The 23617-nt window shown below is 33.2% G+C and overlaps 2 protein-coding genes across 2 annotated transcripts in view; one reads left to right on the forward strand and one right to left on the reverse strand.

The window, feature by feature from the left end:
- Positions 1-1073: 1073 nt before the first annotated feature.
- LOC127709293 (CDP-diacylglycerol--glycerol-3-phosphate 3-phosphatidyltransferase, mitochondrial-like) lies at positions 1074-21119 on the reverse strand. The gene is made up of 9 exons (XM_052214752.1): positions 21013-21119; positions 15540-15720; positions 13777-13854; positions 12777-13066; positions 10970-11151; positions 7182-7591; positions 6488-6713; positions 3477-3559; positions 1074-2386 (listed from the first exon to the last, which is right to left on the reverse strand). The coding sequence occupies exons 1-9, from the start codon at positions 21081-21083 to the stop codon at positions 2267-2269; spliced, it is 1641 nt and encodes a 546-aa protein (XP_052070712.1). The 5' UTR covers positions 21084-21119; the 3' UTR covers positions 1074-2266.
- Positions 21120-22429: 1310 nt separating this feature from the next.
- LOC127709287 (dynein beta chain, ciliary-like) overlaps positions 22430-23617 on the forward strand; it is a 55296-nt gene continuing 54108 nt past the window's right edge. Inside the window, exon 1 of the mRNA XM_052214745.1 lies at positions 22430-22928. Within this exon, the coding sequence (XP_052070705.1) occupies positions 22569-22928 (360 nt within the window). The 5' untranslated portion in view covers positions 22430-22568. The remainder of the gene's footprint in view (positions 22929-23617) is intronic.

The following is a 23617-nucleotide window of genomic DNA, read 5'->3' on the forward strand; positions in this document are numbered from 1 at the left end:
GGTGCTGACTAAGTTTTGTTACTTTGAAGCTGATCCTTCATCCATGATGGCCGCCAAAGGGGGGACTTCCTTTAACATAAGACCCTATGGGAAATACATACAAATGCTTCTTCTAGAGGTGCACTGAATGGAATGAAACCAAAACATGGCATAAATGTTTCTTATGAGGTGCTGATGAAGTGGTTACTTTGTTGCCGATTTACTGTTCAAGATGGCCACCAGGATTTTTTATCAAATTACAGGACCAATATTAAACCAAATTCGGCCTCACTCATTATTAGCTAGGGTATCTGTTATGATTTTAATCTATTTTTACATGATTTCCAAAACCAAAGTAGAATCAGGTGAGCGACACAGGCTCTTGAGAGCCTCTAGTTATATACACACATAGACAAATAACAATACATGGTCCTGATTACCTGACAATCACAAAATTTGGTTGAGTTGAACCAATTTTTATGCAAACCCTTTACCCCATTTTGTTTTTGCTTATCCAGGCCATTATTTGTAAAAGTCGAAACGCACAGTAAAATAACTGTTGACACAGAGATATGTCTGGCATTATGTAATTTTTACAGTATAATGCAAATGTTGAAATTAAAATGGAAATGCTTTTAAACTATTCAAAACATTCAAAATCAATGAACCATGACTGAAGATTCAGGTTAAATAACCTCTTTGGAAATGATTAATGCCACTGCTAATACAACAGCATATCAATTACCTTTGACTTATCATGAGTGGTTCCCTTTAAACTGACTCAAGCACAAACTTTAAGTTTCAAGTTTTGAAGTCAATGAACCATGATTAGGGGGTTGGGCCATATAATATCCATGGAAATGACACTTGCAAATTGTGATATAACTGCATACCAATATCATTGACTTTCCATCAGTTGATAAGCCACATTCTGTATGTGCCTGTCCCAAGTCAGAAACCTGTAATTCAGTGGTTGTCTTTGGTTGCTGTATGTTGTATCTTTTTTTATTGTTTTGACATGAATCAGGTCGTTGGTTTTTACTTTTGTTCATATCAGCAGAAAATATATTTATATGCAACACCAAGAATTTTTCTTTTTCAGAAATTTTAATAAAAAATACCCAATATTGTAAAATCTATCTGAGTGAAGTATTGTCAGTAAAATCAGTTGCCAATAACTTCTGGTACAAATGATCTGACCAGCAGGTGAATACATTATGATTTAAATAAAGTATCTGATTTGCATCTGCATCACAGGTATTGTTTGTTCATAAAAACAGAATCCCTTATTGTACCAATTTGACACAGGACATCATAGGATTTAGGAGCCATTGAATTTTTGGTGTCTTCCTTTGAAATATCTGTAAATCTCACCATTAATCTGATTGGAATATATTTAAATGTTACATTACACAAACAGTTGTTTTTGATATACATACACTTTCAGGGGGCAATCCAAAAACATCGAAACATTTTAAATTCTTAATCATTTGTCACCTTATGGTGTTTCTGTGTCATAGCAGCACAATTTGAGGTCCTGAAACAAAATCCCTTTGTTTGTATAAAGTTTGGGATAACATGTTTTACTGTGGATATTTATCATTTGATGTATAATTCTATGTTTATATTAAAAAAATTTATATTTTCATTGTATTCATATAATATATTTTGAGGTACTCTTCTTATTGAGGTTTCAATCCAATTATATCTCTATTGAACATTTTATCTATTTTCACTGCCAGCCTTCAGTAAACTGTCCCTTGGCAATTATTGGCATAGTAACCTATTAAAAGATATGTCCACATCTGAATAACAATAGCGACTACATCAGCCTTATAAAGGGGAGGTAACAAATGTCATAATACTGCTTTAAAATCATCAGCAGTTCAAAAAATATGTTTGAGCAGCGTTTAACTATAATCCAATTTTGATCACAATAGCAACTACAACAGTCTTATAAACGGGAGGTAACAAATGTCATAATACTGCTTTAAAATCTGTATCAGTTCACAGAATATGTTTGATCAGCATTTACATTTCAATGCAATTTAATTCCTATAAAAGAATTAAAGAACAACTATTTTAGCTTCCATCCTTCATCAATTTTTCCTTGGATATACTGTGAATGGTAACCTGTTGCCAAATTACACACAAGGGTAATTACAGCAGTTATATAAATGGTATTAACCAGGTATCAAATGTGATTATACTCTTTTGTAGTATCTAAAGGAATTCAAAAGAAATGTCTGATGAGTGGCATCACTTTTCTAACCGTATCCAGAGGCCCTCAAAAGAAATGTCTAATCAGAGGTGTCACTATTCTGATCCATAATGGCACATGTCTATCATTCTGTAAGAATGTCTCTCTGGAAACAAGAGTTGAACTCTGATAAAGTCTGATATGTTCCTGTAAAAGATGACGACGTGGATTATAATTATTAAGTTTGCAACCTGAATACCTTTAACAATTACATCAATTATCTTTTCAAGTAATTTATTACAAACTTTAAGCTTTTAAAGTGTTGACATATAATAAGCTAAATAAGAGTAACATAATGTTGATATTGCTCACCAAAACTATCTATCTTACATAAAACTGTCATTTGGTATTGTATTATAATCCCCAGGGACCTCCAAGTTACTTTCCTAATGCCCTGGGGATATTAGGCTCATGATTGTATATTTCTTTTTCCTGTGTTAAATCTAACAGAAGAACATATATATTGATCAACTTCAGCTAATTTACTTAATTTTTTAATAACTTTTCAGCAAAGGCTATGGATAATACACCTTATCGCTATTTGTCCGCCATTACTGGACATCACAAAGGTTCCCATAAAATTTTGACGTCACAATAGAAAATATCTGACGCCACAATGGAATAGTGATTGTTGAATGACGTCAAAAGTTCAAGCGGTGCAGATTCTCGGGTCAAACGGCGCAGATTTCCAAATAGCAATAAGATGTATTCAGGTTTACAGATAAACACTTTTTCTCCTGAGGTTAATTTGAGATAGTCATCATCAATGAAGTTATGTTGTTGTAAATCAGGCCGTGGGTTTTCTCTAATAAATTGTTTTATATTTTGTCATGTCTCTGACTTTAATAGCTGACAATATGGTATGGATTTTGCTCATTGCTGAAGGCCATACTGTGACCTATAGTGCCTTAAATCCATATTATTTCAACTCTTGGTGGATAGTTGTCTGATTCGCAATCATACCACATCACCTTATTTTTATATTGAAGATGATTTTTAAAGAACAAATAACAATTTTAAAAATAATTTTAATATCATCTTGATTGAACAGACCAGCTGCAAGATAGTTCATAAATATATGAATAATTTATAGTCTAACATGGTGTGAGCCAAGGCTCTGTGTTGAAGGCCGTAATTTGACCTATAATGGTTTACTTTTACAAATTGTGACTTGGATGGAGAGTTGTCTCATTGGCACTCATACCACATCTTCTTATATCTAACACCTAATATTTACCTCCTTTAACTGTTGCTGTAGTTGATTGTTATTAGTCACTATTGCACACTGACATTCCAAGTCTCTGTATACAGATCTATACCCTGGAAGAGAAAGTCAAATTATTGTATCAATTCCTGCATAAACCCCCTAGCCCCATTCATCCACACAATAAATCTCCAAAATACGAATTCAAAGTTAGAAACAAAGACAGAACTACAAGTAAAATGGTTAAAAAGACAACAGGATATATATATGTTTAAATCATGGAAACAAATTGGTTCTAATTCATAGAAATTGTAAGGCAAGGATTTTACATCATGACTGTGAATTCAGAAATTATTGCGAGGTTTTTATTATTGCGAATAATTCGACTGGTTTAGTATCGCAATAATAAGAACTCGCATTTTGAAAGATGATACATATATCTGTATGCAGATTTCCCTGAAATCGCAATAATTAATCTCGCATTTTTGTCCATTCTTCAAAAATCGTAATAATAAATGCACGCATTAATTTCTGAATTTATAGTAGCTAATTGATTCATCTAGTTTAACTAATAAAGGATCTGATATCTTGTATAAACCTTAACGTAATACTTAGTACTGTGAATTCATTATTATTTGTGGAATACCATTTTTTTGTAGATTTTGAGGGAACACGAATTTAAATCTTCAACGAATTACAAATTTCCCATAGGCCTGTATACAGACTTTTTCAAAACCACAAAATCAAATATCCATGAAAACATAATGTTTCCTCAACCCAGGAAAATTGGTACCATGTAAATAAATGAATCCACAGTAACTGCTTCCTTTATAAACACCCTGGCCCTATCCTTCGGCACAGTAACTGTTTCTATCATAAACCCCTTAGCCCCATCCATCGGCACAGTAACTGTTTCCTGCACAAACCCCCTAGCCCCATCCAACGGCACAGTAACTGTTTCCTGGATAAACCCCCTAGCCCCATCAATTGGCTCAGTAACTGTTTCCTGCACAAACTCCCTAGCCCCATCCATCGGCACAGTAACTGTTTCCTGCACAAACCCCCCTAGCCCCATCCATCGGCACAGTAACTGTTTCCTGCACAAACCCTCTGCCCCATCCTTCGGCCCAGTAACTGTTTTCTGCACAAACCCCCTAGCCCCATCCATCCGCACAGTAACTGTTTCCTGCATAAACCCCCTAGCCCCATCCTTCCGCACAGTAACTGTTTCCTGCATAAACCCCCTAGCCCCATGCATCGGCCCAGTAGCTGTTTCCTGCATAAACCCCCTAGCCCCATCCATCGGCCTAGTAACTGTTTCCTGCATAAACCCGCTAGCCCCATCCATCGGCACAGTATCTGTTTCCTGCATAAACCCCCTAGCCCCATCCATTGGCTCAGTAACTGTTTCCTGCACAAACTCCCTAGCCCCATCCATCGGCACAGTAACTGTTTCCTGCATTAACCCCCTAGCCCCATCCATCGGCACAATAACTGTTTCCTGCATAAACCCCCTAGCCCCATCCATTGGCTCAGTAACTGTTTCCTGCACAAACTCCCTAGCCCCATCCATCGGCAAGGTAACTGTTTCCTGCATTAACCCCCTAGCCCCATCCTTCCGCACAGTAACTGTTTCCTGCATAAACCCCCTAGCCCCATCCATCGGCCCAGTAACTGTTTCCTGCATAAAACCCCTAGCCCCATCCAAGGGCACAGTAAACTCCAAAAACATGTATTTAAGACTTACACACATGTCCAAGTGAATTATCAAAACTCAATGAAGTGACTTACACGCATGTCCAATTGAGCTATCAATACTCAATGAAGTGACTTACACACATGTCCAAGTGAATTATCAATACTCAATGAAGTGACTTATACACATGTCCAAGTGAATAATCAAAACTCAATGAAGTGACTTATACACATGTCCAAGTGAGTTATCAATACTCAATGAAGTGACTTACACACATGTCCAAGTGAATAATCAAGACTCAATGAAGTAACTTACACACATGTCTAAGTGAATTATCAATACTCAATGAAGTGACTTACACACATGTCCAAGTGAATTATCAAAACTCAATGAAGTGACTTACACACATGTCCAAGTGAATTATCAATACTCAATGAAGTGACTTACACACATGTCCAAGTGAATAATCAAAACTCAATGAAGTGACTTATACACATGTCCAAGTGATTTATCATTACTCAATTAAGTGACTTACACACATGTCCAAGTGAATTATCAATACTAAATGAAGTGACTTACACACAAAACCTACATTGTTGGTGGCATTTTAAAGCCAAGACAAGGTGACCAGCAAACCCATGAATATTTTTTAAAATATCAGAGCTTTAAGAAGATCCACTTCAAGAAATTGAGTACAGTCTGAATAATCACTTCCAATGGTAAGAACTATATAATAATGATTATTCTCTGTAGTTCTTTAATTGACTTAAGACAAATGTTGCTGTTTTGTTTACATGGTTTAAGACCCTTTAGTTTTGAGGCTCACAAATGTTTTATGTATTTCTTTTCCAAAACTAGGCAAAGGTAACCATATGAAGATTATTCAGGGAAAGTACTATTGTATATATATTACCTCCTACATTATTCCATATATTTTTTATTTTCTATTTTAGAAAGTCAAAATGCAAAAAAGATGAGATTTGGCTACATGATGAACAAACAACTTACTGTGGAATCATTATTTTTCTTTGGATACCAATTTTTGTGGATTTTGTGGGTACAGGGAAACCACGAATTTAATTGTTCAACGAATTACACATTTTCTATAAGGTTGTATGCAGGGTTTGGCAGAACCACAAAATCAAATATCCACAAAAATTGATACCCATGAAAATAAATGAATCCGCAGTAAAATAAAACACTAAAAAGCAATCAATATAAATATGATCTTTAACCTTAAAGCCATTGTAAGGTCTTTACCAAGAGATAATGGAAAAAAGGTATGTTAAGCCCTTCTATAAATACCAATTTCAGGACAGAGGAAATCCTTATCGTAAAAATTTCTTACCAAAATTAGCAGATCCAACTATAGACATTGAGGGCTGTGAATCTTTCTTTAGGTAATACCATAATCCTTTCACATGAAATGTCCATTTATTTCGGAAGTATTCTCGTAATTTGATCCTGTCATGTTGTTCGTATTTACCCGTAAGTCTGTAAAATCTCTTAGCTATATATATGTAAGCTGCTGGAACAGCACCAACAAAACCTTTGGCACCAAAAAATCCATTTACCTGTGAAGAATAAGATGTTATTTCATAACTACAATAGAAGTAATAAAAAAGTTCATGCAGAGTTTGAAAAAAAGGATCTGGGCTATCAGTCATAAAAATATACTCAGTACTCGGAGTACAAAATGTGTGCTCGAAACACCAAATCCAGCATTTTGATTGGTTGAATTCCGAGTCTGAGTATGAAAATCGTACTCGAAATTTTTATGACTGCAAGTCTGGGGTAAAAAATTTATGCTTGAATCACCAAATCCAGTATTTTGAGTGGTTGATTTTTCAATCTTGAGTACAATTTGTACTCCAAATGTTTATGACTGTAAGGCATGGTGCCAGGTATTCATCCATATGTCACCTATTAGGATTTTTGATTGTGTTATCATCAGATTCATTTTTTAAAACATATATTGGAATACATTAAAAATATCAATTTATTATTTGAAAAATGATGTATGGTGAGTAAATTAAACCTACCTCAGGTGATGCCATGAGTATATCATATTTTGATTGTGATTGTTGTAAAATGACTTGTAGATAATGATCCGTTAAATTGAAATAACCAGATGCTAAAAATATCTCCTCTCCTTTTTCAGCAGTTCTAAAAATAGATTTCATAGCCACTTCATCGTCTACAATACCGAATGGTCCCATTTGAATCAATGGGTAAATCCAAGTATCTATTTTATTTTGATCTGAATTTGAATCACTTTCTGTCACATGATCATCAATATTTATGGTCACATTTGATTGGTCAAAAGATTTTGAATTTCCTAAACTGTCTTGATTTAATATCTCTGGTATTTGAACACTTTCATTGTCAGTTCTTTTCTTCAAAAGGTTAAGAATTCTTTTCTTGGCTTCCATTTTGAATTCATAATCTGAACCTGTAAAAGTAGATTAATAGGAAATTAGAAAAGCTGTGAGCAAACCTATCAAATTCCTCAACCACCATTTGTTTAAATATAAAGTCCATGATGTGCTGCTTTAAACTTAGAAAACATTTGGATTTAAATAGTATAGATTCACAATGGCATTATGTAAGAAAAATCATATGAAAGTGTTTTGCAAATAAATTAATGGTTTATGATAGTGTTGTCAACGGTTAACCGGGTAACCTGTTAACCGTCGGAAGGACCGAATATTGAATACTAAAAATGTTAACCAGTTAACCGGACTTTTTTTTAATTTTAATAGATTTGATATAAATGTGTATTGAAATCATTAAATAATTTTATTCTATTTAGAAATTATCGTCGTGGTAATTAATTTCACAGATCAATTGTCTAGTATATTGATTGTTTAATTGTTAATCCAAAAAACAAAAAATTAATTAGAACTTAGACAACTTGTCTATCAGCTCGGGGCAAGATCTTAAGTAAACATAATTAGTATACATGTTTATTGAAACAGTAACTTTAAATCAGTGATCCGATTAAATTTTATGATTTACTTCATTATTTTATATTTAATATTGCGTAGACCTACATCTGAATGTGCAACCTCCATCGTGCAAGGCTTTATCATACTTTAAATGAAATGCCAACTAAAAAATTGTGAAATTCAAATCAACGTGAATGTAATTAATGTATACTTGATGGTAACAGGCTTAATCATTTCAAATTGAAACACTCCACATTATTGTCTGAGACATCAAGAGAAAAATGAAAGAATCATCAGTTTCAGACATTTTCAATTCGACGAGATCAAGAAGGTTTTTTACTGAGGATTTTTAGTTTTCAATCTGAAGTTATTACAAACGCCATAGTAGATAAAGTTATAAAGGGGCATAACGGTAAAAGTGACGCCACCCAAATTCGAACTTGATCTGTGTATTGTGGTATTGTGGTATAATAAGCATTGTGAATATGTTTCATAACATTTGGTTGAGGCAAACTAAAGAGAACAGAAACTAATTTTGGGACATACTTACAGATGGACAGAAGGATGGACGGCCAAAGGTAATACTTAATGCTCCCCCCCCCCCCCCCCCCCCCTCTGCCTCAGTGTGGGCATAAATATCAAGCTTCTGGTTTTAAGAGGACTTTCTATCCATTGTGCATACTGGCAGATGCCACATTGATTACTACATGTATATACAGCAGCCGGTTCAGAAAGTCCTTATCCTCCAGTTGAATAGCTATGACAAAGGTCATTATTTGCTGCGTTAAATCCCGAAAATATATATTTGGATTGAAATATTAAGGTGATTTAGACAGAGATATTTATCAGATCAGTATTCTACCATTCCATATGTGTCACCTTATTCTGAAAACCCCAAAAGTATGAATTTCAGATGATGTAATATATCATGCAAAATTTAATATCATACGAAGATAAATATTTTGTGGTGAACTCCGTTTTCTCTGAAAAGTTCCTTGATTAGCTACTGATAAAATGATTACTACAAAACTGACATTTCCCTGCTGGTATATTTGTGTATGGCATAGAAGCCTATAATTTATACTGGTGAAAACAAAGCATTGCATGTTTGTGGGTTCTCAATATTTCTTGGAATTTGTGGTACAAGCAGATATGAACTTAAGCATCTCATGAAATTTTCATTGTAATCCTAGCACAGAGAAAAGTTTCATAAAATTTATGATAAAATTTGTGATTTTTAAACAAAAACTAAGTTATTTCCAAAATTAATGAGCCAAATTTATCAAAATATAATATGCACCAGTGTTCTCCATTTTTCACTAAGGTAAGGTGGGTGTTTTGAAAAAATCACTTGCAACCGGGTGTAGTTTTTTTTTTTACATTTCCAACCTTTTTTTTTACTGTGGGTGTTGTCACAAAAAGAATGGTTTGTATTGTATTCACATTAATTTAATGGAATTGAATAGCAGATGACTTTTGCAGGACTCCCTCCTCCTGCTAAGTCTGCGAATGCATGGATTATCGATCCAAGTTTTTGTCCTGTTCATTGCTTTAGTGCTGTATTTTTGGCACACAGAACAGTAATATCCTTCTTCTGTGACGATTAGCCATTTAAAGTCCTGTTCATATTTCTCAGCTTGGGAACAACCCCTCAAATGAGAGGTAACCCCTTATTGTAATGACTATCCCTTTTATGAAGGGTACTTTTCAAGAGAAACACATGAGCACATATGTATTTCGTTTACAGAACCTTTTCCCAAAGAACTATACATCTATTTGGTTTTATATAGTACACATGTCCAAGAATTTTGTAATAATCCTGGACTTATATCTTCTTTATCATTAAAAATAATGGGTCCCTCTTTTAGAAAAGTTGTTCCAAATATTATTTAACTGTACAATATCTCATGTTTGTTGCTTATACTATTATAATTGTTAATTGTAAATGCCCCCTGTGGGACCCTGATTGGAATAATAAAATATTTGATTAGATTTAAAAACGATAATCTTAGTTTTTCTTTTTTCCTTTCTTCAACAGTAACACGACCTCTTGTCTGAGAGACAGTCTCTCATTTCAGGGATATCCCTCATTAGGGGAATTGTTCCCAACCCGTTTATCTTCGCGATCCCTTGCATGCCTTTTCCGTTGTTTTGATACTTTTTTCAATTTTAACAATTTCAATTCAACTATCCGTTTTAGTTGACTTATTTGGCCTAGAATTTTCTTTATCACCATTGTCATCTGCCTTTCTCTTCCCCCGAGTAATAAAAGAAAACATTGAAATTTGACGATCCGCCATTTTTGTCAATGAAAACAAATCAGCGAGGCGCAATTAGTATTTCAATTTTTACGGTGTGGAACCATTAAAAAATCTGGAATTTGAAAAAAAAAGCCGACCACCTCCTAAAATGGAAAGGTGGTCGGCTTTCAAAAGATGGTGGTCGGCACACCCGGCTTAAATGCCGAATGGAAAACACTGGTGCACATCTTCAACAACTGTGCAAAATTTAATTGGCCTCCTACCTATATTTTTGGAGTTTTATGTGTTTATACAAATTGTTGACGGACAGATGGCAGACAGACAGATGGACTAAGTGAACTGTACGACTTCAGCATCCTCAATACAGGGCCTTAATAAGTCAATCTATAGGATTAAGATGTTTTAAGGGTCCTTTAAATGAAGGAAAACTATAAAAGAGTCTGCTTTGATTTAAGTATTTTCAAACACTGATCCCACCAAACAGAAATGTGCAATCTGGAAGTCTAATAAGCAAAAGACTTTCCAATGTCTGTACCTGGATTTCAACTGAGTTTCCACTGAAGTGATGATAATTTTGTCCTCTATTAATAATATGGTTCCAATTCATAAAATCAATTTTACCTTCAAATGGATGAATATTGCACTGAGAATGAAGTTCAACAGAGTTATCTTCCTTTAGTTGGAAGGAAAAAGAGCCAACTGTTTTCACTAAGTCTGTAAAGAAGTTAGACAACTCTGAACAGTTATTAAACAGGACATATCTGTCTTGTCTGTTTGTAAAGTAATCATTACTCAGATTAGCACTGAAAAAGAAAACAATAGAAAAGCTGAATAACATTGATTCAGATAGTTAAGGGTAGATAATTCAAATCTTTAAAACAGCTGTGCATGAATGAACTGAAATATCAAAGATATAAATTATAATCTACAGTAACTGTTATTATTCTTTTGATAAAGTATTTTTATTATTTTCATTTTTTTTAGATTTTTTGGTCTGATATATTAACATAATTAACATCCTGAACATGCATGAAATATCTGCCAGAAAGTTTTAAAAATATCTTTGATAGAAAGTATCACTCATTTTGTGTGTTTATATTATAATGTACTACTATTCAGAATAGTATTATATAGTTTCTATATTAGAATAAAGGAAGAGATTCAAAATTTCTGCTGACATTTAACCAATTAAATATTCCTTATATGAAAGATTAGTAATTTCTTGTAAAAAATGCTTACATTTTTTTTTTCAAAAAAAGAATATACTTAGATGCCAACCTTAGCACTTACTTTTGGGAATGTAATCAATTTGTGACCCCTCTCACACCCCCCCCCCTAATAATTATCAATTTCAATAAATATCCTGCAGTTAAAAAAATCTTTGAAAAGAAAAATGAACAGTTGTGTATTTATAAATTACTATTCAGAACTTTTGTTTTGTGGTATCAGTAAATTATAAAGCAATCAATTTAATTTTTATATATGTTAGGGATCTAGTCTGCTAAATGTACCTGAATTCCTAAGTTATAGAAGGAATAACAGTACTGTAGTAGAAGAGTTGCTGCTATCAATTGGTGAGTTGACAATGGCTTATGCAGTAAAACGGATATTTCCGACTGTCAAATCCCAATTGACGGCAGCAACTCTTCAAGTACAGTACTGTTAATCCTATTCTAATGAATTACTAAAAGAAATTATACATAAAGAGCTGGTCAAAATGTATAAACTTATGATAAAATAAAATTACGCGAAACTTCATGAATGATTTTGGCATGTAAACATCATTGATTGAGTTAAGCCTTCCAATGGATATTTTATAGTGTGTTTTTCTATGTTGTGATGTTATACTATTGTTTCAGAAAAGGGAGAAGATTTGGTACCATTAAAACGTTTAATCCCGCTGCAAATGTTTGCACCTGTCCTAAGTCAGGAATTTGTTTATGTAGTTCATACGTGTTTCTCGTTTCTCGTTTTTATATAGATTAGACCGTTGGTTTTTCCATTTGAATGGTTTTACACTAGTAATTTTTTGGGGCCCTTTATAGCTTGCTGTTCGGTGTGAGCCAATGCTCCGTGTTGAAGGCTGTACCTTGACCTTTAATGGTTTACTTTTATAAATTGTAACTTGGATGGAGAGTTGTCTCATTGGCACTCTAACCACATCTTCCTATATCTATCATGGCAAAACATGATGTTATACAAATGAAAAAAATTCAGATTTGGATGAAATCTCATTGAAATGTAATTTTTGAGGTAGATTATGTTTTATTTTCGATTATATTGTATTAATCGAACATTTGTGAATTCCAGCAATTCAAAATGGCGGCCGAAGACATTTCAATTGTAGATTTGTGGATTTAACGGGAAATTTTAGCCTTTTTTTTTAACATAAAAATTGCATTAGAATGGTTTATAATATTGCTCTTACCCACTGATAACAAAACTGTCATCAAACAAATAAATCTTCATATGATTTAGTCCTATGACTTCACTCATTCTTCCTGTCAGCAGCCTCTTCCATATCCCTCTCAAATCAGGGGTATGATATAGATGGACTGAGATTATATCTTTATACTCTTTTAACAATGGTGTCAACATAGTCCGAGAACTTTTCTCTACTCCACGAGATCCACGATTGTAGTCGAGCAAGATATGTACTTCTAAGTTATTGTTGCCTTTTGTTTTTGCTGTGTGGCATGCTTCTCTAATTGCATCTACCTAAAATACAAAAAGTAAAGGGAATGACAGTTCTGCTAAGCAGAGCACAAAAATTTAAACTGCCTGCTACCAACAGACAAAATGACAAAATTCATGCTTAAATATGAGAAATCCAAAAATTCCTTTTGATCAGAAACCTGTTGTTTGACTACTGGAATTGCTAATAAGGACTAATTATAAGATGTGTGCATGAAAATTCACATCACTATGTTGCAGGTGTATAATAAACATGGTTTCTCTCATTCTTGGTGTAGTTAAAACAGATCTGACCTGTTGTATATTGTATAGAATATTGATTAACAAAACATTAATTAAATCTTAGTGTATGATTTCCCACCAAATCTGTTCGAAATAGTTACATTGTTAAATTTTTATTTTGCTATGCAAGTCTTTCATTTCAAATTTTAAATCTTGAGAAGATACATATCCTTATTAGCTGTATTTGCATAATTTTTCGTAATTTTCTGTTTTTAATGCTCTTCAATTTCGTATATGATTTGGCCTTCTAACTGTTTTTAATCGAGAGCCACTGATGAGTCGTATGTAGGCCAAACATGAGTCTGGCATACCAAATTATAAGTCTGGTATCTTAATTGAGTTTTTGTCTTTACATTCTTATGACATTTATATGTTTGAGTCCTGCACATGGTTAAAAGATTATATGCTGGACGTTAAACACTTCCCTTTGACTAATGATAAGACAAACTTACTAGTTCTTGTTCTAGTTGACCTGTTCCTAAGTACAGAGACGTAAATACAATCCTTTGTGTGGCTTTTCTAGCATTGGACTGGAAAAAAAAAGAATATAAGCATAGCTTATATTTTGCCCTTGGTAGTTCCTTTAACATTGATATTGTAATGAACTATGCTGCTTTAATTAATCTTTAATTAAAGAACCTTTGTGAGCACGCTCACATACCCCACGTCACCATATTATCACTGGGCAAACAAAATCTCACCAGATTACTAAGCTAAAAAACTCATAACGCTTACAAAAGTCATCTGATAAAAATTTCTTGTGGATATGTACATCTACATATTATGTCCTTATTATCTACTAAGTTTCATAAAATTCTGTTATGTGGTTTCAGAGGAGTTCTGATGAAGAACTGTAGCAGTAGTATATTTACACCAAAATTCTAAATTCTTCTACCTTCTGAACAATAAAGCTTTATACAAATAGTTCACACCGCCTCAGCCCGATAGTAATCCCTATGTCATGCAAACTGCGACTTTCGTCCCATGTGAGACAAAAACAGCATGTCCTGAGAACGAAAAATAGAAAACAAAGGCGGGCAAAAAGTTTGTGCCAAAAAAGTTAATTTTTAGTACAAATCGACAATTGAGAAAGGCAGAGTTCACATTTTTGTAGAACTGATATTTAATACCATAAAAATTACTATAACACTGTAAAGCAATGCTTAATTGGAGAAAGGCTTCATAGCCAAAAAAATTTGTAAGGGTTCCGTGGAACCCAGTGTCTCGCCTACTTTTGCTGTTAGTCGCAGGCTCAACAGAAATGGGGAAAAAATTATTAAAAATTTTTCCTCTAGATACTATCTTTTGATTGTAAGAAGTTCTGTTCAAGTTTGGTAAAAATCCAAGAAGGTTTATGAATCTTATAAATGTTTTAAAAACTTTAACTGCAGACTGTACGTAATGTTTGGTAAAAATCCAAGAAGGTTTATGAATCTAATAAATGTTTTAAAAACTTTAACTGCAGACTGTACGTAATGTTAACTGGAATAAAACTAAGTCCATCTTAGTTCTATAAGTAATATACGGAAAAACAGGAAATAAATTTTTACAAAATTTCCTTCTAGATACTAGTTTTGATCATAAAGAAGCTTCTGTCCAAGTGTGGTACAAATCCAGGATAGTTTAAGAAAGTTATCAAAATTTTGAAAGCTTTAACCACAGAGTGAATGTAATGTTAACTGGCAGAAAAACTAAGTCCATTTATAAGTGAAATACGGATAAACAGGATTTTTTTTTAGCAAAATTTACTTTTGAATACTGTCTTATGATCACAAACAAGCTTCTGTTTAAGTGTGGTACAAATCCAGGATAGTTTAAGAAAGTTATTAAAATTTGAAAAACTTTCACCACAGAGTGAATATTATATTAACTGGTAGAAAAACTAAGTCCATATATGAGTAATATACGGATAAACAGGATTTTTTTTTTACAAAATTTTCTTCTGGATACTATCTTATGATCATAAACAAGCTCCTGTCCAAGTTTGGTTGAAATGCAGGATAGTTTAAGAAAGTAATTAAAATTTCAAAAACTTTAACCACAGGGTGAATATTTGTGGACATCGCCACTGCCGACGGAATGCAGGATTGCTATGTCTCGCTTTTGCGACAAAAGTCGCAGGCTCGACAAAAAGGTTACAATCATTTCAACTAAAGTTATTACATGTCACGAATGATACAAAGAGCTTTATTTAATAGGTTATGATAATGAATACCTTTAAGACCTCATGAAAATGTTTTGGTTCATCAATGATCTGAACATTGTTACCATTTATACCAAAACATGGTGCTATATCTCCCAGCCATGAGAAAGCATGAGGTGCCGATACAGAACCCTTAGATGACAAGTCTTTACTTCTGATGAATTCCTTCTTTGACTTGTGACTTGATACTAATCTGAAGAGAGAAAATAATTTCACAATATTTGTTTCTAAAAGTTTTCATATTTTCAACAAGAACTGACTAACCAATTTTTAGAGTAATTTGACAGTTAGAAAAGATTATTAACCTCACAAAAAGTTGTCTAGATGGGGGGATAACTCTAACAAAACTTGCCAGATAAAATATAGAAAGTATTTGATTGATTGTTGGTTGTTTAACATCCAGCGGCAAATATTTCATGCCTGTTCAGGACGAGAAAATATTTGATGCCAGAGACATGCACTATCTACAAGTCACATTCTTGAACAGATATCAAAATGTCAGTGATTTTGTCTAAATAATAACAATGAACATACAAGTTCATTTAAGAATTTACTGGACTACTCCCTGGCTGCAAGTATGCACAGTCATTTATAATCCAGCTTAATATTTATAATAATGCAAGCTAGTTTTAGATTAGAGCCTAAATTTAAAACTTTACATATATCTCCCCTATTTATCATACAGGTGATTTGTTGACTATTCATCATTCCTATTCATCGGCATAATATAACACCTATTGCACTGTTGGATAAGTTCCCCCACTCCATCACTCCCCTCCCTTCCTTCCATGTACAGTGGTTTTATTATATTTGGCTATACAAACTATTAACTATCAGCAATCCTGATGCTTGTTAATGTGAAATTTTAATGACTGCATGAATACCATTATTGGTGAATTTTATATACCCCAAAAGAATATCAGGCACCCTGTATTAAATGTGCCCAGTATTGTTCACATACATTTTGTTAAACATTAACTGATTAAGTTGATGAATTTTATATACTTTTTTAAATCTCTCAAGAAGAGTTTACCTCAAACAGCAAATAAGGTAATAGTTTACTTTGATTGAACGATATGACTATTGCTTGCTTAATGTCCAGTGGCAAATAATTCATGCATATTTTTAGAAAGATTTTCAACTCTGATGATGAATTCATAGATGAGAAGATCAAATTTTACATTTAATAGACAATTTACATTCACATTATTTGTCTGGCCTAAGATTTATTTTTTAGGGCAAACAAATTTAATTTAACATTGGATTTTTAACTAAAAACCATGGTAACTCTGTATATGCCGTAATCTGTATCACTTCCTACTTTTGTGATTTTTTTCTGTATTATTTTTATCCTGATGACGCCCGGCCAGTGCTCAAGGCGCTGAAACATGTCAATCTTATCAAATTTCTGTAGCAATCCATAATGTGTTGTTGTTATAAGAGTCTCTACATTTATTGTTTTGGTGTTGTAATATCTTAACTTTAGAAGAGATATAAATCTAAATCTTTAATATACATGATATAGAGTGCAAATTCAAATTAAAAATAAGGCCAATAAGCCCAAAGCCCTTATTAATTCCTTGTTGGATTTAATGCCCTATAGATAAAAAATTAACCAGACTACATTTTTATACATGACATATCAATCAATTTTGCTTTTTCAATTTTAAAATAGTTATGATTGATTATAGATATGTAAAGAACTTCCTTCCTAATACTATCTCATGTAATCAGTCAAAACGCTAATCTAGGAAGAAGAGAATCCCCTCCAGATATGTAATCATTTATGTACAAATGGGTAAAAACATTTCAGGAAAACATCTTAAACATTAGCAAACATAATTATATAATAATCTTGTAGTCTACAATTTTTAAAATAAAAAATAAGGTATTCCAAATGCCTTTTTTTAGCTAATTAAGAAATGGTCCAAAAAATTTCAAAAATCTTCTTTTCTCGTTCACTGAGTGAAAATCGGTTATAAAATTTATGCAAATTCTCTAATGTACATTTGTCATCATTTCATCGCAGTGATTACATGCATAAAATGACAAAATGCATCAATATTTTTACATACTGCACATTGCATGTAGTAAATCAATAAATAATTAACAATAATGTGTGAAGTTATTGCACAAACGCCATAAAGAGGTGCAGGCTTTTTATTTAAAAAAATAGCAATCAAACAATACAAACTAAAGAATGTAAAATGCTTCTACAATACATATATCCATATTAATACTGTATTTACAAAAAATACTTCCAACACTATCATTCATTATCCAATCATATTTTTTTGATAATTTGTTCTTTATCTCATCCTTAATATGCATGAAATATTTGCTCCTGGATGTTCATTGATGTTAAGCAAACATTAATCAATGAATCAATATTTTGTGTAACAGTAAACTGATTTTGATATTAAGAGAAAAAAGATGACCACAGTTTTGATGAATGAAGATATTTTCTTGTTGTTTGATTTTAGCATTGTTTAACCAAAGTTGTGTTAATAAAGTTTAAATATGAAATGTCAGCACAATACTGTTATTTATTGACAAATTCAAAAAGTTTTCTACAATAATTTGTGACATACATTTTTGATATTCGACTTAAAATTTAAGGAATGTTTCACATGATTTGAACTGAAAATACTGTATCAAAAATTGGATTAAGAGAAGGCAGGCCGGCACCTGGTATCAGTCCTATTTAGTTCACATAATTGTAAAGTATAATATTGTCCTATGAAATATTGTCCCCCAAAACAATATTTCATGACTATGTATCATGAAATAATTTGTCCTCATCTATGAAAAAATGTCCAGAGAAGGACACATTTTCATTGTGAAATTTTGTCTGTATCTAGACAATATTTCAAAGATGAATACTATGAAATTTTGTCCTAGCTGTTAAAGGAAGGTTATATTTTGTGTATATTGAGACAATATTATTTCATATACAGATTTTCATGAAATTTTGTCTCATGAAGGGGAGGTTATCAACATATATCATGTTGGATAATGATATTTTATTTGACTGATAATAAAAAATAAACACAAATTAATATTTCAGTTACATTGAACTCCTGTACCTCCAAAACACCGTCACAAAAAGATTTGTCAATCTAGTATTTAGGAACACATTGTACTATAAGTACATTCAATTTTGAACTTCAGGGGTTAAAAAAATTTGTTACAGCTCACTAGCCCAGGACTTATTGGTAGCAGGATTTTACTAGCCCTGTTGAAAGAGCTGCTAGCCCATCAAAACTGACCTGCTAGCCCGAGTATACCTTACAAATTTAGAGTGGGTGTCCTTTGTTTTGAATGCGGCATTATACACGGTATTTGATAAAATAAATCAAATAAATTTTTGTTTTATTAATTATAACAAGGATCTCTAGACATCTTTTTGGATATCCCTTGTACTATGGGTTGTTAAATATTTTCGGGCACAGAAAACATGTTTATTGATCTTGTCATGTGAAACCAGTGGTTCAATTCGTATATTTGTTGTTCCCACATACAAAGAAGACTTTTTATCAGCCTGATCAGGAAAATAACGGCAATATTCACAAAACATCATCTCTTGTTTATCATCAGTAACAGTCGACCTTGCCCATGGGGAATCTTTCTGTCCATGACACAATAAATGTTTTTTTCCGCTTTTCCTGGTCGTATTTGGCATTTTTTGGGATAAATTTTCAGCCTCATTACCCCCTTCATCTACCGTTTTTCGTTTTGAAACTGACATTTAGTTCCTGTGGTGGCCATACTAAAATGTTTAGAAATAATTTGTGCATGGTTTCAAGCTCAAATTAACAGCTGTCCGACAAGACAGGTCAATATCGATCATTACATTATACACCCAAGTACCATTAATTGAAAATCTCGGCATAAGCAATGTACAATACCCCCTGTACTGAGAAATTGATATTGAAAGTACGTGAATTGCGATCAATACATGATACCGGTCCACCCAGAGTTAGTTGTTCTATTTTTAAAACATGTACAAAATCGGTTCAAATTCTTGGAATCCCGGATGACGTTACGTAATTGAATCTGATTGGCTAAAATAGAATAGTGATGAGGGGATTTTTCACTTACTATTTTGGAAATGCCAAGAACTGTTTGTTACTAGTCCGTCGGACATATTCGGTTACAAGTTTTAATTGCCCGAAGTGTAAAAGTCTAGTCCCGGGCATCGGGCTAGTGGATTTTTTAACCCCTGAACTTATACGAGTGATTGTCAGTACATTACTTATATGTATACTGTATATTATGTAGTACAATGGAACATACATTAGACAATTCTTTAATCTATAATTAACCATTTATAAAGTATCTATGCAAATCTGAAACTAGCTTATGTTAAGTTGAATAAATATTTATTATTAGTTTGAAATATAAAATACTTACTTAACAAAATAATTTCAGTTATATATATAAATATGTGCACGCTGCATGCTTGAGTACTTTTTCTAATTTTGTAATAATTTGATTGAGAAATTATTTCATGGACAGTATTTCACAGTGAAATATCGTCATGGACAGAATTTCACAAGGAAATAATGTCATTATAGACAGTATTCCATAGTGAAATATTGTCATGGACATAGTGAAATATTGTCCTGAAGGAGGTGACAAATTTCATGGACAAGGACACTATTTCATGATGAAATATTGTCCTGGACATTATTTCATTATGAAATAGTGTCAAAGGACAATATTTACTATGACTGAATGACAATATTTCATGGGGGACAATATTTTATGTTACATATGGTCAGATCATATGTTTTCATACGTCATATGAATTCGTACTATGCATGCTTTTTCAATGGAAATTGTGACATCACAATGCATTCTTAATAGCACGAAAACACATGAGACGAGGATATATACTTTTAATTTTGAAGTTTTAAAGTAAGATTCAAAGTGAGGAATATACATTCCTTATCACAATTTAAAAGTTAAATTGATTTTACAAGACTGTTTTATCTATAAAATTATTCATATGATACTAAACATTCCAAACATATGAGCATCCTACCTGCATCATGACCATATTGAACAATGGACTTGTTCCTACTGAGATGTTAGTCCAAATAAATATAATGTCTTTTTTAAGGAGTATTTCAATTTTTTTGCAGTGACATTGTACAAAAGCATCACAGCAAAAAATGAAAATACCCTTATACGTCTATTATGTGGAAATCTGAAATTTATTTAAATAAGCATTGTAATATTGACTATTGTAAATGTACTGGGAAATGCACAAATGTGTGGATTGTCTATAGGCTAAAGTGCTGTATAAGTCGTATCTAGATAATCAATCATAATTTTGAAGAAAAAAATGTTGTCTTGTTCTGAACTATTAAATGACCCCTAAGACAAGTAAGCCTGTTATAGATAAAGTTGCTTTAATTTTCTCCTGTGGTGTGATCTTAAAGTGATTGACATGAAAACATTTATAGAACTTCTATATTACCTGACACCTGTGAAAACTCCCATAAATCCAACAAAGCGCTGACCAAAGCGATAGATTCTTTGTAAAACCATGCCTGAACTGTCTGCTCAAATGTAGCACATGATGTAATTTTGTTTACAGTAAGATATGAAAAATCCCGATTCCAGTTTCATAAGGTAAAGTCAAGAGAGGAATCTATGACAACTCGCCCTACAATAAATCGCCCCATTTTTTTACCAACTCGCCCCACTTTCTAAAAAATCGCCCACTTTTGTTAACAGTTGAATATAGGTCTGCCAACTCGCCCCAATTATGAAAAAGGTTAAAATCACGCTGAATAGTGGTCTGCCAACTCGCCCCACTTATGAAAAATTGTAAAATCAAGATGAATTTTATAGACCATCCAACTCGCCCCTCTTATGAAAAAGGGTAAAATCCCGTTGAATATAGGTCTGCCAACTCGTCCGTCTGTCCGTCCGTCTGTCCGTCTGTCCGTCCGTCCGTCCGTCCGTAACAAATCGTGTTCGCTCTATATCTAGAGAATCGTTATGATTTCAAAGTTTATACTTGACGTATATCAACCATCACCAGAGGTTGTGTCATAAAGTATGTACAACTTCCTAGGTCAAAGGTCAAGGTGAAAAACTTTAGTTTTAGTTGACAACCCCATGTCCTATGGTAAAGATCGTATCCGCTCTATATCTTGAAAACCGTTATGATTTCAAAGTTTATACTTAATATGTATATTAACCAACACCAGATGGTGTGTCATAATGTATGTACAACTTCCTAGGTCAAAGGTCAAGGTCAAAAACTTTGGTTTTAGTTGACAACCCCATGTCCTATGGTAAAGATCGTGTCCGCTCTATATCTTGAGAACCGTTATGATTTCAAAGTTTATACTTGATATGTATATAAACCAACACCATAGGGTGTGCCATAATTTATGTTCAACTTCCTAGGTCAAAGGTCAAGGTCAAAAACTTTGGTTTCATTTGACAACCCCATGTCCAATGATAAAGATACAAATTTTTTAACACACATTATTCACAGCGGGGCCCACAGAGATGGCTTCCATCTCAATGATATCTAGTTTCAATCATAATCATATATTCAATTTTCGATTTTTATTAATATCACAAGTGATTTGTTTTATTCTGTGTATATAAGTGTTCATAAGTTGGGCGAGATTGCAGACCTTTATTATATATGATCGGGATTTTACCCTTTGTCATAAGTGGGGCGAGTTGGTAAACCAGAGGAGCGATTTTTATAGAAAGTGGGGCGAGATTTTGAACAAGAGTGGGGCGATTTTATAAAAAGTGTGGCGAGTTGGTGAAAAAGTAGGACGGTTTGGTGTGGGACGATTTGGCAGTGGGGCGAGTTGTCTTACTTCCCAAGAGAGCACCTACCGGAAATGACGTTCGCAGTGAAATCTTTTACATGACAACGCTCCTGGTTACAGACGACAAACACAAGCACTTGTTGAAAATATCGATGCAGTGAGCGTTTCATGGACAGTTCCAAAGTTATATCACAAAATTTATAAAGCGTTGAAGGCAGCTTAAATTGCCACTATGTCGGGGGTGGAAGAATTAGAGCTGAATGACTCCCGCGTGGACTTCATGGCAGATTATGTCATCAAAACTTTGAAGATCAAACCTGACAGATTCCAGAAGATGTATGGTGTTGAAGATACTAGACAAATGTACATGGATTTCTTTGAAAAACCAGAGTGCATGTCTCTGGTTGTTGGTCAGCCTGCAGGAACTCTGGTCACATCTTTTACATGGCCAAATAAACCAAAAGCAAAGGCTTGTTATTTTGTCAAGACTGCTCGTGAAGCCATCAGCAAAGATGCAAATTTGAGAACAGCTTTGATTTATGGAGATCTTTCATATGCTCCACTTGACCAATTGTCAGCTTTTGTGGATGAGGTAGTAATTCAGACATGCTTTAATCCTCATAGTCATAGTTTAGTTACTGCATGATGTTCACTTTATCGTACAACTCTTTGTACTTGTAGATCCTCTGTCTTTCTCGTAGTTGCTAGTTCTTGTCATTAGTCAACTTCGACTTTAAACACTATCCTTCATTCTATCTCCTGTAGTATTAGTTTAGTATATATTATATATGGTCTTGTATATGAGTCTTCACGATTTATTATCACAACTTGACACAAGCCATACGACTCAAGCAAGGAAAATTTACTGAAAAAAAGAGTGTAAGCAAGCCAAATGAATTTAAGGAAAATTTTTGGGCTTGTACATGTTAGTCTAATAGATTTGTGAAGACTTATGTACTGTACTGTAGGCAATAATGGGGTGGTGATATTAGAAGAGTTTAGCTCTAAAGACTACCTGAAGAAACCAGACATCTGTCTAACTTTGATAATTAATAAAAAAAAACAAGATTCTTATATTCATATATGTTACAATTTATATAATGTACATGTAAGTGGATTTTTGAACATTATAGTCAGTTGACGAGGCAAATCTGCTTTTTAGGCAGGTAGGTAAGAAACGTCAATCTACATTTTCTTTTTGGCCTAAAACATATTTTTGGTAATGCTTTGGCTCCTGTCTATTTTGACCAATAAACTATGCATTAAATGGCAATTTTTTGT

The sequence above is a fragment of the Mytilus californianus genome, unplaced genomic scaffold (genome assembly GCF_021869535.1).
Source record: "Mytilus californianus isolate M0D057914Y unplaced genomic scaffold, xbMytCali1.0.p SCAF_7, whole genome shotgun sequence".
Taxonomy (NCBI): Eukaryota; Metazoa; Mollusca; class Bivalvia; order Mytilida; family Mytilidae; genus Mytilus; species Mytilus californianus.